Here is a 14,450-nt window from a genome sequence, read left to right as displayed (position 1 = left end):
AGGGCAGGTACACTTGGAGCAGGAGCAGCTGGCTGCTCCCATTGCTGGGCGGTGGGAGGACTGGGTTTATTCTGATCAAGTCCCCTCCCTCCTTTTGCAAGGAGGCAGGTGGTTTGGGTCTAGAAGGTTAGGTGATGTAGAAAGGGCCCTCATCTCAGAATGGCTGGCAGGAGCCATGTTGTCCCCAAAGCCTTCCTGAGTCTGGTCACCAGGACTTTGCTTCCTGTGCTGGCCAGGCCTTGGGCCAGGAACAAGTTCCCCCAGATGGCCCCTTTACCAGGCTGACCCTTGAATGCTTCTGGGACTTTCTGCACTTGCCTTTTTGCCGCCTCCTTTCCTAACACAGTTTTGGGGAGATTTTTACTATTTATTCAGACTCCTGGTTATTTATTGCAGATTGGCAAGTGCTTGGTTTAGGGATGAGGGTGGGGCTGGGAAGGTAGGAAGGAATTGGAGACATGGTCTTCCTGACTTTCCGAGGTCAGACACAGCATCCTCTGCCCTTGTTTCTGGGACCTTCTTGGTTCTCCAGCAGATCCTGGCTGGGAGAGCTCTGAGCTCCATACTGGAACTGAGTATCAGAGAGACTCCAAGACCTCCTACACAGGGCACAAACAAACTGCTTCCCCCCAGCCTAGCCTACCTTCTTCCCAGAACTTGTCAGCTGCTCCTTCAGTTCCCAATTTGACCCCTTAACAGCCTGAGACTTGGGCCACAGCCTGGGACCCAGCAGACACTGCCCAGGACATTTCCCTCTTGCCTATCCCTTGCCTTCCCTTCTGGGGCCACACTACTTGAATCACTGCATCTAATTTGCCTCAGTGGCAGGCCTTGAGTCCAGTGCCCTCTCCTTGACTTTGGGATGAAGGCCAAGAGCACAAGGGGCCATGTCCAGGTTAGGCTCAGTTCCCCAGGATACTCCCCAAGGGAAGATCTACCCTTGGCGATTCCTCCTTTCCAGACTCTTAAGGGAGGTCCCCAGACAGCCGGAGTGCCCAAGCTTCGTGCTTGGGAAGCTGCTCCCAGGAACTTGGATACTTAAAGATGGAGCTGTATGAATTCAGCAGATGTCACTCCAGAGGATCAGAATGTTAGTCTACTTATGTTTTGTTTTTGTTTTTTAAATCAGTTTTGTTCCTTGAATCAATGCTGTTGATGACAAGTCTTTAATAAATCATGTGTTCTTTGCAATGGGCATTGATTGGTATGTCATGGGCTGAAACCACTGAGACCTTAAGAGCAGGAAAAAAGTGAGCAGGGGTGGTGTTAGGAGGCTTTTAGAGTCATTGAAGAGAAAGGCCAGCAGATTCTTGTTGGAAGAGCCTGTTTAACTATTCATTAAATCATACAATTTGCAGCTGGGGGGAGGAGGGAGCATGGACTGGAGAAAAATCTATTACATCATAATTTCACAGCAAGTTTTTTTTTTTTTTTAGATTGAAAAAACTGAAAAATCAAAAGCCCATAAATAAAACAAAGCCTACCACCACCACCAATCTGGAGAAAATCACTGATAGTGTTAGTCTTTGCAGATGTAATTTTTGTTATATATTTTTCTTATCGATATATAGTTTTTTGTATTGTCAATTCCCTCATGTTAGATGGTAAGTTGCTGTATGACTTCCAAATTTTTATAGGCCACATACTATTCTATCTAATATGCTAAAGGGGTCGGAAACCAGTTTCTATTTCTGAATGTAAGTAATACTGTGGGGAAGTTTCTGTTTGGAATCTACATCCCAGAGTTATTTCTCCAGCTCGGGCCTCTTAAGTGGGTTGAAAGGTATGAACCTTTCTAAGGCTTTTCATACATATTGCCAAGTTGCTTTCTGGGATTGTACCAGTTTCTGTTCCAACCAGCAGTCGGAGAGGACCTGCCACCTGCATCCTCGTTCTCACTCTGGGTGTTAAGAAAATCTTGGTCGATCTTGTAGAACTTTTAGCTTATCTTATGGTGTACTGGTTAGGATAGACTCCAGTGGACGCCTCCGGTGTCATATCCTTATTCTGCCAACTAGGAGCTCCTTCTCTGCTCTTTTGAGGGTTAAATGAAGTAGTGACCGAAGCTCTTCAAACTAATATTTGTTATTCCATTGGCGCTTGCACAGGCGCTCAAAGGAGGTGGGTCCCTCGGTGGAAACCCATGAGGAGGCGGGGCGAAGCCGGATAAACCAAAGCAGCGATGCCACGCCCCTCAAGCCGCATCTTAAAGGGCAAAGGAAGGGCGCCACGATGTCCAATCCGCAATGGCCCTGAGTAGAACTTCTTGGGTCCCATTTGGGACTTATTTGGAGTCCCAAGCCCTTTGGTGCCTTGATGAGTAGAAGGGAGGGGCATTGCTCCCGCCCACGCCCCCACCCAGCCCCATCCCCGATGGGCCCCGCAGGCCAGAGCGGCCCCTTTAAGAGCCTCGCGGGCGGGACGCAAGAGGTCGCGGCGTTCCCCCGGCGCCGCCGGCCGTCCTCCATCCTCGCAGCGGCGACACTCCTTGGCCATGCGGGCGCTCCGGGTCGGTCTGACCCTGGCGCTCGGCACGGGCCTGGGCGCAGCTGCTGAAGGCTGGCGGCGGCAGCGGGCGGACGCGCGCCCGGCGCCGGGGCTGCTGGGCCGGCTGCCCGTGTTGCCTGTGGCGGCGGCAGCCGAACTGCCCGTCGTGCCTGCTGTACCCGGGGCTCCGGTAGGCGGTGGCCCCGGCGAGCTGGCCAAGTACGGGCTACCTGGGCTGGCGCAGCTCAAGAGCCGCGAGTCGTACGTGCTGTGCTACGACCCACGTACCCGCGGCGCGCTCTGGGTGGTGGAGCAGCTGCGGCCTGAGCGGCTCCGCGGCGACGGCGACCGCAGCTCGTGCGACTTCCGCGAGGACGACTCGGTGCATGCGTACCACCGCGCCACTAATGCCGACTACCGCGGCAGCGGCTTCGATCGCGGCCACTTGGCCGCCGCAGCCAACCACCGCTGGAGCCAGAAGGCCATGGACGACACCTTCTACTTGAGCAACGTCGCGCCCCAGGTAGCGCCTGCGCCCGGTCCCGACTGCACAAGGCGAGGTCAGCCCCTCACTTCCTTGCCTCGGTTTGCCCCTCCGCAGAATGGGGAAGATGCTGAGTGCGCCTGCTGGGTCAGGGGCTTGGTGAGGGGCTTGCTAATCGCCGCTTGTCCTAAGCCGGAGGGACAGAGCACTGGGCTCCCAGCACCCGTTCTGCAGTCTGACCTTAACTGAGGGCCCTTTAGCTTCGTGTCTTCATCTGTAAAATGGGGATATTACTGTTATTCACCTATCTTTTGCTGTAGCACTGAGGAACTGAAGACCCAGTGCATGTAAAGGTACTGAGCACACTTCCTGGCCCATGGCAAGCATTCAACAATTAGCTTTAATGAGAGAACTGAGGCTCAGAGAGGCAAAGTGACTGGCCCAGTGCCACACATCAGGAGACCCAGGCAGTTTGTCTAGGGCAACGGTCCTCAACCTTTTTGGCACCAGGGACCAGTGCTCCTATGAGAATCTAATGCCTGATGACCTGAGGTGGAGCTGAGGCGGTGATGCTGGCGCTGGCAAGCGGCTGCAAATACAGATGAAGCTTTGCCCGCCCTCCACTCACCTCCTACTGTGCAGCCCAGTTCCTAACAGGCCACGAACCAGTACCAGTTCCTTGGCCCGGGGGTTGGGGACCTCTCGTCTCTAGAGGATGCTTCAGCCATTGTCCTACCCTGCCTGCCTTCCAGGAGTAAAAGGAAAGATACTTGCTGGCAGTTGGCTGTTAGTAGCAGTCACTGTGCACCTTGAGCAAGCCCCCTCCCTCTAGCTCTGTTCCCACCAAAAGTGACACTCACTGGATGAAGACTGATGTGGGGCCCTGGGTGAACCAGGTGGGGTCTGAGCCTCTGACCTGACTTCTGCTCTCCTAGCGGTAGTCCCCTACCCATGGGACTAGACACTGTACAGAGGACTGGAAAGTGATGGAGTCGGGAGCAGATTCATGACAGCCTCAGCTGGGCTATGTATGTGGTTCAGAGGGGGAAAAGGACAGGAGAGATGCTTGAGAGAGCTGGCCTTCCTGAGAGCCCCTGGGGACCAGGGCAGGGGCAGGCCTGTTCCCCCCTCTGAAGGGGAAGATGTGTGGCTTTCCTTAGTGTGGCTCTTTGGAACTGAGAAACGGCTATGAGACCTGGGATGCTAGTCCTTCCATTCTACATGGGTCCGGGCTCCATCCTCTCGTCCAGGTGGCCTAAAGGAGTGATTTTCATTCCTTGAACCAGTTTTCTCTGCATGCTTGTCACCTCCCCCCCCCCATTCCATGCTAGAATTTCCAGGCTTGGTGCCAGTCACAGTCTGAGTCCCCTCTCTCCTACCAGGTGCCCCACCTCAACCAGAATGCTTGGAACAACCTGGAGAAGTACAGCCGGAGCTTGACCCGCACCTACCAAAACGTCTATGTCTGCACAGGGCCACTCTTCCTGCCCAGGTGAGGCTAGAACTGGGGGTTCTGGGCAAGCCAGGGCCTCCCACTCACCCCATGCAGGCTTGTCCCAGGCATTGGGTTGACACTGCCATGTCATCTAGTCTCTTGGCAAGTCTGTCCATTCCTTGCCTCAGGCCCCTGAATTCTACTTTCATAACCAGAGACCTTTGGGGTGCTCGCCTAGACCATGTCTTCTCTGCGCATGGGCACCAGGCCCTGCATCTGCTTTTGCTTTCTCCTAGATCACCTCTCACCACACCCACCCACCCGTGTCCCGCCCAGAAACCCTTCTACCAGGCTATTGCCTTCGGTCTCCTCTGCTTGGAGCAACCCTTCCCCACCCTTCTCCCAGAGCCTGGGTTTGAACTCTATCTTCCTGACCCTGAACCTTCACTCTTGTCCCTCTGTAGCCCTGCCTCCCACGTAGAAGGGACGGAGCTTCCTCTGGGCATGCTCAGTGATTTTTTTGGCGCGCTTAAGGTTGGGATGAGTGAAGCTATAGGTTGTGGTGAAGCAGCTGGCTCTGTAATCTACAGGCTGGGATGGGATCCAGACCCTATTACCTAGGGTCTGGGTGCCATGGGCAAATGACCTCAACGTCCTCTCCCATGAAATGGGAGTAATAGCTGGTAGCCACCTTGCGGTTGTTTAGGGGAGAGCATGGGCTCGCACAGGGACTGATAAACTAAGGAGCCAGCGCCTCCTGCAGCTTGCTAAAGTGGAGCAGACTCTGCTGAGGGTTAGCCCGGCGTCAGTCACCCATCAGTGTTCCGGGCACCTGCTATGCACCGGGTCCTGTGCTGGGGCTTGGAATCCAGTTGTCACAGCTTGGCCCATCTGGTACTCCCCTTCCACAGGGAGAGACAGGCAGACATCCAGTGTCTGCATGGATAAATGTGAATGTTTAGAAGGGCAGATTCCGTCAGCAGCATTTATTGCCACCATCCACTCTGCCTGAACCAGGGGTGGGCATGAGACAACAGGGTACGAGTGAATCTCTACCCTGCAGGGAGCTCCCAGACTGCTGGGGGAGCCAAGGAGGGCACAGGAGCCCCACACTGAGGGGTAGTCTAGTCCTGCAGGCCGGCACAAGTTGGAGGTCAGGTTAGGGAATGCTTCCTGGAGGCGGTGGCCTGGGGTCCCACCAGACTCCCTGGGAGCCCTGAAAGGCCACGGGTACCTGGTTTGCCTGCAGGACGGAGGCTGACGGGAAGTCCTACGTGAAGTACCAGGTAATCGGCAAGAATCACGTGGCAGTGCCCACCCACTTCTTCAAGGTGCTGATCCTGGAGGCAGCAGGTGGACAAATCGAACTCCGCTCCTATGTGATGCCCAACGCGCCCGTGGACGAGGCAATCCCGCTGGAGCGTTTCCTGGTGCCCATCGAGAGCATCGAGCGGGCCTCAGGGCTGCTCTTCGTGCCAAATATACTGGCGCGGGCTGGCAGCTTCAAGGCCATCTCCGCGGGCAGCAAGTGAGGGCGGCTGCCTGGCCAGACTGTGAGGGTGCAGGGGTTGGGTCGCATTAAAGGTGGTTATTTTTAGAAACAAGTCTTGGCTGTATTTTTCCCAGGTGACCCTCAGGAACCTCTGGCTTCACTGCCTCTTCACTGTCTTGTGCCTGACAGAACCTTCAGCTGGGCTGGGCACCTGCCTGGGTGAGGCCAGGCTGCAGGGCAGCCAGGGAGATGAGGATGGCTTCCTGGAAGAGAAGTGCAGCAATGGGCTGGGGCCTGCTGCCCTCAACAGGGCCCTGAGGTGAAGGACAGGCCCAGCGGCACTCTGCTGATCTGCCACTGGCCGGATGCATGCCCTGCGAAGGGCTTCACCTCCTTGTTCCTCAGTCTCTCCCTCTGTAAAATGGGAATGACTGGGGGATGATGGGAGCATACCTGTCTCCTAGGGTCAGGGGAGGTGACAGGAAGTTCTCAGCCCTTGGTATAGGTATTGCAAGGGTGGGAGCTGGGGTTATTGTTGGGAGGGTACAGCTGGCTGTCGTACAGCACCTGGCCCCAAAAGGGCCGTTGGGGACAGGTAGACTGGAGCAGTCCACCTGTTTAGTCACCGCCTTTGAGACTGAAGGAAGCAGGGCCACAGGTTCCGTGGATGCCCGGGACGAAGGCTCTGAGCCAGCCGCATCCTGGCACCCACGGGGAGGGCTGCCCTGCCCGCCATGGTCACACACGAGCGTACAGTGAAGGAAGCGAAAGCCCAGAGTAGGGGTGGGCGGGGTCTCCTGGGTCATCCAGCCGGGGAGCAGCTGGACAGGCACCAGCACCCAGAAGTCTTGGCTCCCAGCTCACTCATATCCTGCCCCGGCTGTAAGTCTCAGGTGGTGAGGTCAAGGGGGTGAGGAGACCATCCCCAGAGAAGGCTGGCTCGGCAGCCTTGGGCAAGGGAGGTGACAGGGAGAGAGCTGTAGTCCCCCGTGGAGAGACCCTGAGGCCCTGGCTGGTGGGTGAACCTCTGGAAGGACATGGGGCTGGAGGTGGGGGAAGCAGGCAGGCTCACCTCTGTGCGGATGGTGCGGCTGCCCTGGCTGGGGCAGGTATTGACATACAGATCGAAAAGGACACTGGGTTCAGCCACTTCTAGGTTGGGGTCAGCATCCACTCCAGCTTCCAGCCCCTGGAGGCCCCCGAACACCACGAGAGCATGCCTGGCACCCACAGGGAGCGGGGTGGGGAGGGTGGAGGCGCGGTCACTGACTGCTCATCAAGACCACACTGAAAGCAGCCCACATGTGGTAGGAGTTGTCTGTACGGCTTTGCCCCCACCAGACTGGTCCCTTGCTCCACTCCACTCCCCATCCCCCGGCCCCTGCCCTAGGCTGTACCCACCTGAAGCTGGGAAGCTGGGCAGAGGCTACATCCGAGCCTCGCTCTGACGTCCCGATGGTCAGGTCATACCCATCCTGGAAGGGGGCCTCAGCAAACACAGCACCTGAGGGCGGGGCCAGCTCAGTAGGTGTCCTTTCCACGAGCCACAGTGGCTTGGCTCTGTGAGTGTATATTGGGTGGGGTGTGGTGTGTAGAAGGGGACTCCAGTAAGGGAGCCACACCTGGGCCCTCCACTGTCCCTGAGAAGTCAGGGACTGACCAGGGAGAGACAAAGCCTGTGCTGGACTGGGACAACAAAGCAGAGGGTGGGGACGAAGGAGCTCTGAGAACACATACTGTACCTTGGACTTATTTAGCCCTTTTGCCCCCATTCCCACCCCTGTGGCGAGCATTATTCACCAATCATGATATTCTTTTTCTCAGAAGTCATTAACAGCGTTCCAGGCAGCAAACTCAGGGAGACCAAGACCCACAGAAGGAAAGGCAGCTGCCCAGGGACACATAGCAAGTTGGTAGGACAAAAACTCTGGTCTGACTTTTGGGTCAAGCAAGGCTCTCTGTTTTCATAAAAGGAAGCTGCGTCCTTACTGAGGCAGGAGGCCAGCCGGACCGTGTAGCCCCAGTAGAGACCAGCTTTGGTGCGTGGGTCCTGTGACGACACGACTTTCCCACGGTAGGTCTTGCTTTCTGGAGGGGAAGCAGAGAGGCTGTGAAGACAGGGCGAGGGGACAGGTAGGTGGAAGGAGGAGGCTCTGGGCCCTCAGGCTGGCCAGGTGGGGGAAACTTTCAGATACCTGGGAGCTGCTTCTGGTTCAGTTGCACAGTCACCCGAAGTCCAGGTTCCAAGTTCTTGTCAATCTTCACCTCCTAGGGAGAAGCCAGAAATGGGTGCTATTCCCTCACAGACCAGCAGGGGTCATCACTCTCCCAGACACGGGGGATCAACAGGGTTGGCAAGAGACCCAAGGGGTCCGGGTCAACTTTTAGCCCCTTATCTGGGCCAGACCTACTTACAAGACACCATTCTTGCCAAACAACTACTATAAGACACGGGTCAAAAGTGAAAGCTGCAGGCCTGGAACTGAGTAGGAAGTAAATATTTCATGAGTAGATGAAATCCCAGTTTCCTACATTTTGGTGGCTATACCTCTTACTAGCTATAGGAGTTTGAGTGGGTCACTTAACCTCTCTGACCCTGTTTCCTCATCTAACAGAAAACTTTCCATAAACAACAGCTATTGTTATACAGGCCCTGGCATGAAATAAATGCTTAACACATGGGAATGTGAATAACCATAGATGTTTGTGTCTTGTGCCAATTTCGAATTCAGAAATAGGGCATTTTCTTTCCCTTTCGAGGGTGTCTCGTGCTTTTCATCTGTGTCTGGATCATCCTGATCTGCTTTTAGTCAGTGACTTCTGGTCCGTTCTTTTCAGGGAAGGGAAACCCACACATTTACATGTCTCTGCCTCTGACTCTAGGAAACTTGAGAGTAAACAGTTGGCAAATGAACATGCCAATCCCCAACATGGCTCTGCATCGCGGGAACAGCCCCAGAATGATTTGAACTTGTTTTTGCAAGGTTTTGTTTTGTGTTTAGCATGAGGACCATCTTCTGTTGATTTGCTTTTTTAAAAAAAAAAACAAGAACAAAAAAACCCCAGTAAATTTGCTTCTGGGTTTATCTACTGAGCTCCGTTTTAGGTACTTACTTCTCTGGCCCAAATCAGCATCAGTGGGGGACTGGCAGGCAGAGATGCCTGGGTCCCAGGCTCCCTACTCACATACCCAACCTGCCCTCCACAGCTAAGGTGTGTCTGGAAGTATATCTTGACTCACCCTTTAATTCCTACCTTCTTCATGCCACAGTTGACAAAGGAACCATGGCCTGGCCGGGTGGGCCGGTCCACCACGATGCCCTCTCGGAACTCGGATTCCTCATCCTGACGCATGTGGTGAGGGCTGTCCAAGGGGTTCAGGAGCCCTGTGGGTGAGGAGGGGCCACGAGGAGTCTGGGAGGTGCAAAAGCACATGGGGATGTGGCAGAGAACCCTGGTCCCATATCCAGCTCTGCCACAGATTTGCTGTTTGCCACCAGGCACAGGCCTTGCCATGCTTGGGACTGTTTTCCTAACTGTACAGTGGTTTCTTAGGGTCTGGGGACGATCTATGGGAAATAGAGGTCCAGCCCCTCCCAGCCTTACCTGCAAACTGTAGATCCTGGTGCTTGGGGAAGAACGCCTTTCTCAGATACCTAGTTAAGAACACAATTCTCAGAAATTCCCAGGGAAAACACCTGCTTGGCCTGCCCCTCAGCCTCCCCTCCTTCATGCTCAGGGAAGTCTGTTCTTCACCGCTTACTGTGGACACTCCAGGTACTGCAGGATCCGGGCCAGCTGCACACACGCCTGCCCCTTCTTGCCAATTCCCTTGAATTCCCCTTCCACAGTCCTGGAGAGAGAAAGATAGGGCTCAAGAGCCTACTGTGTTCCCTTCGAGAGCTGGTGCACCCAGACTGACCTCTGCAGTGCCCTGCTTTGCAACTCTACCCATCGGGGTTTCAATGGGGGCATTCCAGGCAGGGTTCTCAGCCCCGGCAAGCCGGAGCCAATCCTGGCAGCCCCTCCCATCTCCCTGAGCCCCGGTACCCTGCCTATGGGATGGCCCCTCACTTGGCATCTTGGCCCTCTTCATCGAACACCACAATCTCATCCACACAGAAGATGGTGCAGGCTCTGGCGATCTGGCCAGCCAGATAGGTGCGAAGCTCGGGCGACTGAGCGTTGTCGAGAATGGAGCCTGGCAGGGCCACGCTCAGCGTGTAAGGCCGCCCTGGGGAGGGGAGGGGTGTTCACGGTCAGTCTGAGAGGCCAGGCCCATGCGCTCCTCCTCCTTCCTCAGGGCCCAGAGTTAGAGAATTTTTCTACTGGGAGGAATTTTGAGATTAGCAAAATAGATCAAACTCCCCTCTCTGGGCCTCAATCTCCCCAGGAAGAAAATGGACTCAGTGGTCTCCTCGCAGGAGCGAGGAAGGCAGATCACCAGGTAAGGCTGGGAGTGGTTGGAGGCATTGGCCTCGGTCCATATCCTGGCTCTGCCCCTTACTGCCTCAGTTCTGATTGTTAAATGGGGATAATGATGAGAGCTATTATCTATAATTAGTGCCTTTTATGGGTGCGCATTTACCCAATAAGCCTAGGAAGCAGGTACTACCAAGATCCCTATTAAGAGGTGGGGAACTTGTGCACCAAAGAGGTCAAATACATGGCCCAACGTCATACAAAAGGCAGGAGAGCTGAGATATAGTTCAGGCTGTCTGGCTCCAGAGGGACCACTGTACTTCCTCCCAGAGTTGTCCAAAGGGAGCCATGTGAGACAACACCCATAAGGGCTCCCCCAGTATCTGAGACAACTGACATGTTCAGTTGCTGTTCCCACTGTCACCATCATCACTGGTAACCACTGGGTGTACAGTGTATGATAGGGCCCCCTGACTTTGCAGAACTTCGGTTCTGGCTGAGAAGAGATACAATTTGTTAGAGTGGATCCGGATGTACTGATGTGAAAGGACATTCAGGACACAACGTGGGGCAAGGAAAACCAGGCCCGGAGGCACATGGATCAAGTGCTTCCACTTTCTTAAGATTGTATCTCTACATCTCTCTACATGTGTTTAAGTGGGTATAACAACATCTGGAGAAACTTTCACTGCAATGCTTGCTGGGATTTTTCCTTTCTTCTATATGCTCACCCTGGTCCTCCCTCTGTGCAGCTGCCTCCTCCTCCTCCTGGCGCTTTGTCTGTTCTTCTTGCATCCGCTGCCGCTCCAGCTTTTTCATCAGCTTGAGATCCTTCCACTTCTTCTTCTCCTCTTTCTCTGGATAAGAGGACATCTCAATTGATGGAGGGGAGAGGGACTTGGTGCCCTCTCAGCAGGGTCAGGGTTCTCACTCTGTAGGGACAGCCTGGGTGCTTGAGTGCTGCTGGGTGAACAGCCAGAGGAGCCTCCAGGGCTTCTAACCCCTTCTTCCCATCTTGGGTGCTATGGGACCCAGAGGGGACAAACCTGGTGGCTTTCCCCAAGGTTCAGGTGTGCACTGCTGGAGTGACCTGGGGAAGGGTGAACACGCGCACTGCTTCCCACACCCTGCCCCTTACTTACTCTGTTGCTTCCATTTTCGCCACTCAACCCTTTGGCCATGTTCACCCTGGAGGATTGGGAAGAGGTATAGGAGTGAGGCTGAATGGTCACACCTAGCGGGGGCGGGGGGCGTCCCACTTGCTACTGGGAACTCCCATACACTGCTGCCTCAGAGAGAGCGTCAGGATGATAGGGACCTGCTGCGCCCCTGTGCCTGAGACCAGGCCTGGCATATAGTAAGCACTCAATAAATTATTTACGAGTTTCTACCGGAGAGAAGAGGAAAATGAAGCTCAGGGGAACAGGACCTGCCCACTGCCACCCTGGGAATCAGAAGAGATATGCCACGAAAGGGCTCAGGATTGGGCATAGGATCCCACCTCCTGAATCCGGCCCTGGCCAAAGTAGCCGCAAGGGGTTCCCGCAATGGGTTACCTGACACTGTCCCGGCTGTGGCTCAGACCCCGGCCCCCACCTCCAGTTCTCGTCCGGGCAGGGGCGCACGCGGCCACGATTATGCGACACCTCGGGGCTTCCGCCTTCGGATCAGCGAGAAGCAGGGAGCGGGAGGCGCAGCCCGTCCCCGCCACAGGGCCCCACGCGGCTCGTTTTCACGCCCACAACCCTCTGTCCAGTCTCGGGGTCCCACTTTCTTCCACCTGCCTGTCACCTACCGGGCCGCAGGGTCGCTTCCTCGCTTGCTCCGCCATGTTCGCCGCACGCCGTCGACCACGCTCAGCCAATGAGACTCACCTCTTCCGGCCACACCTTCCCCGATTCGTCCAATCGGAGGCAAAAGCTCGCGGGGGCGTGGCCTAGGCTCCCAGAGACCACGTGGGCATCCGTGGTCTGGGCTGGGCTCCGCGGCTTGCGAGCGCTATCGCGGGGTTTGGTAGAGCTGATTGCCTGCCCGCCTGGGTGTCCAAATGGGCCGCATATCGGGTCTTTCCTGGGCCTCTGGACCGAAGAGCCGCCCTCCATCTCCGGACAAGCGCGACAAACCTCAATTTAGTTTTATACATGGGGACCTTGAGGCCCAGAGCTTGAGTGTGATTCAGAACTGGAAAATGACCTTAGGATAATTTAATTCTTTTATAGATTTGTTCTTTGCTCTCCCTTTTAATTAACAGACTTTATTTTCTTGAGCAGATTTAGGCTTACTGAAAATTGAGCAGATAGTATAGAGAGTTCCCATCAACCTTTCTCCCTCACTCAGTTACCACTACTATTAACATCTTGCCTTGGTGTGTATATTTCTTATAGTTGATGAGCCAGTATTGATGCATTATTATTAACTACAGTTCATAGTTTACATTACGGTTCACTCTGTGTTTTGCATTGTATAGGTTTTGACAAATGCTTTATGTCATGTATCTACCATTACAGTATTAAAGAAATAATTTCACAGCCCTAAAAATCTCTGTGTTCCATTTACCCACTTCCAAGACCCTGGAAACCACTGATCTTTTTCACTGTCTCCATAGTTTCTGCCTTTTCCAGAATGTCGTATAGTTAGAATCAGTATGTAGCCTTTTCAGACTCTCTTCTTCCATTAAACAATATACATTTAAAGTTCCTCCATATCTTCACGTGGCTTAATAGCTCATTTCTTTTTATTGCTAAATACTATTCCATTGTATGGATATACCAGTTTGTTTCTCCATTCAACTTTTGAAGGACATTTGGTTGCTTCCAGTTTGGGGCAATTATGAATAAAGCTGCTATAAACATTTATGTGCAAGTTTTTGTGTGACGTGAATTTTCAACTCATATGGGTAAATTGCTAGGAGCCTGACTGCTGGACCCTACAGTAAGACTATGTTTAACTTTGTAAGAAACTTTCAAACTGTCTTCCAAAATGGCTGTACCATTTTGCATTCCTGCCAGCAATGAATGAGCTAAGTTTTCTTTTTAAATAAATTAATAAATTTATTAAAAATAATAAATTTTATTAAAATTTTATAAAAATTTATTAAAAATAATAAATTTGAGTCAATATTTATTCAATCAAAAAATATTTATTGAGCAGGGTCTATTTTGAGGCAGGAATTCCCTGTGCCAGGGACACAATGATAAGCAGAAGAAGACGCTGATCTGGAGCTTATAACCTAGCAGAGGGGAGATTAATTTCTAAGTCAATTTATACATTAACATTACAGGAGGTGTGTTATTTCACCATCAGCCCCCTCCACCATGTGAATGAGAAGACAAAGTCATGTATACATCTAAGGGAAGATCTACCATCTCAGGCTGGCTGAGGTTACTCAGTCTAAGATCTGGAACCTCTGTAGAGTCACAGATTTGAGTTATGGGCAGAGTCCGGTTTATTCATGAGACATGGAACCTCAGTCAGGGTGGTTCTACCCAAGAAGTCTATGGATTTACCTCATGGAGGACTTTTTTTATTTTTTAACCATCAAGTGATGTATAATACAGCAAAGGGGCTCCAAGCCCGAGTCTCTGAGCTGGTATTTTGTTTTACAGTTTTGACTTTGGAACAGTGGTACTAGCACCAAGTCAAGGTTTGGAAGGGGAGGGAGGGAGGTGCCCTATGTCACAGCACCAAGTACGTTGCAACGGCAATTCTCTAACATCAAGTGGGTGTCCTACACTTCAGGCAATAACTACATGGAGTTGGCACAGACCCCATAGGTTAAGGGCTCAGTCACACAAGACTGCCCCTCACTTCAAATGCCAGCAGCAAGTGGGGTCCCCAGGCTTCCCCCTGGCTGACTATTCGGGCATTTCCACAATCCCCTTCAGGTTTAATAATTTGCTGAAATGATTCACAGCACTCAGGAAAGTGCTATCCTGATAGTTTTATCATAAAGGATTTAACTCAGGAATAGCCAAATGGAAGAGATACATAGAATAAGGTCTTGGGGTGGAGGTGGGGGTGCAGGGCTTCTGTGCTATCTCTGGATGTGCCACTCTCCCAAATATCAATGTGTTCACCAGCCCAGTTACAGATGCATGATTGATTGTAACTAAACTCAATGCCCAGTCCCT

The 14,450-nt window shown here is 53.2% G+C and overlaps 2 protein-coding genes across 3 annotated transcripts; one reads left to right on the top strand and one right to left on the bottom strand.

Moving 5' to 3' along the window:
* Positions 1 to 2,225: 2,225 nt before the first annotated feature.
* Positions 2,226 to 6,007, top strand: ENDOG (endonuclease G). Of its 2 annotated transcripts, none has more exons than XM_023532990.1 (3): positions 2,226 to 3,047; positions 4,354 to 4,463; positions 5,738 to 6,007. In XM_023532990.1, the coding sequence occupies exons 1-3, from the start codon at positions 2,495 to 2,497 to the stop codon at positions 5,936 to 5,938; spliced, it is 864 nt and encodes a 287-aa protein (XP_023388758.1). In that variant the 5' UTR covers positions 2,226 to 2,494; the 3' UTR covers positions 5,939 to 6,007. The 2 variants fall into 2 exon arrangements, with proteins under 2 accessions (XP_023388758.1, XP_011362460.1); XM_011364158.2 differs by having other exon boundaries at positions 2,241 to 3,010; positions 5,656 to 6,007.
* SPOUT1 (SPOUT domain containing methyltransferase 1) lies at positions 5,376 to 12,215 on the bottom strand. Its single transcript, XM_011364159.2, has 12 exons — positions 12,116 to 12,215; positions 11,463 to 11,508; positions 11,052 to 11,177; positions 9,973 to 10,132; positions 9,662 to 9,751; positions 9,505 to 9,554; positions 9,154 to 9,284; positions 8,094 to 8,166; positions 7,888 to 7,986; positions 7,300 to 7,402; positions 6,971 to 7,118; positions 5,376 to 6,161 (listed from the first exon to the last, which is right to left on the bottom strand). Exons 1-12 carry the CDS (start codon positions 12,149 to 12,151, stop codon positions 6,093 to 6,095), a joined length of 1,131 nt encoding a protein of 376 aa, XP_011362461.1. The 5' UTR covers positions 12,152 to 12,215; the 3' UTR covers positions 5,376 to 6,092.
* Positions 12,216 to 14,450: the final 2,235 nt, after the last annotated feature.

The sequence above is a fragment of the Pteropus vampyrus genome, unplaced genomic scaffold (assembly GCF_000151845.1).
Source record: "Pteropus vampyrus isolate Shadow unplaced genomic scaffold, Pvam_2.0 Scaffold95, whole genome shotgun sequence".
In the NCBI taxonomy this organism is placed as follows: domain Eukaryota; kingdom Metazoa; phylum Chordata; class Mammalia; order Chiroptera; family Pteropodidae; genus Pteropus; species Pteropus vampyrus.
Note: the sequence above shows the minus strand (reverse complement) of the source record. Positions and strands in the feature narration are given on the sequence as shown.

Bases quoted from the DNA above. Each gene is read 5' to 3' on its own strand.
- ENDOG (XM_011364158.2), top strand. From the start codon at position 2,495: ATGCGGGCGCTCCGGGTCGGTCTGACCCTGGCGCTCGGCACGGGCCTG. The intron at 3,011-4,353 runs GTAGCGCCTGCG...CTCTCCTACCAG, and splicing joins TGAGCAACGTCGCGCCCCAG to GTGCCCCACCTCAACCAGAA. The intron at 4,464-5,655 runs GTGAGGCTAGAA...GTTTGCCTGCAG, and splicing joins GGGCCACTCTTCCTGCCCAG to GACGGAGGCTGACGGGAAGT.
- SPOUT1 (XM_011364159.2), bottom strand. From the start codon at position 12,151: ATGGCGGAGCAAGCGAGGAAGCGACCCTGCGGCCCG. The intron at 7,987-8,093 runs GTATCTGAAAGT...CTTCCCCTCCAG, and splicing joins GAACCAGAAGCAGCTCCCAG to AAAGCAAGACCTACCGTGGG. The intron at 7,403-7,887 runs GTAAGGACGCAG...CCCCGCCCTCAG, and splicing joins CCGGCTGGCCTCCTGCCTCA to GTGCTGTGTTTGCTGAGGCC.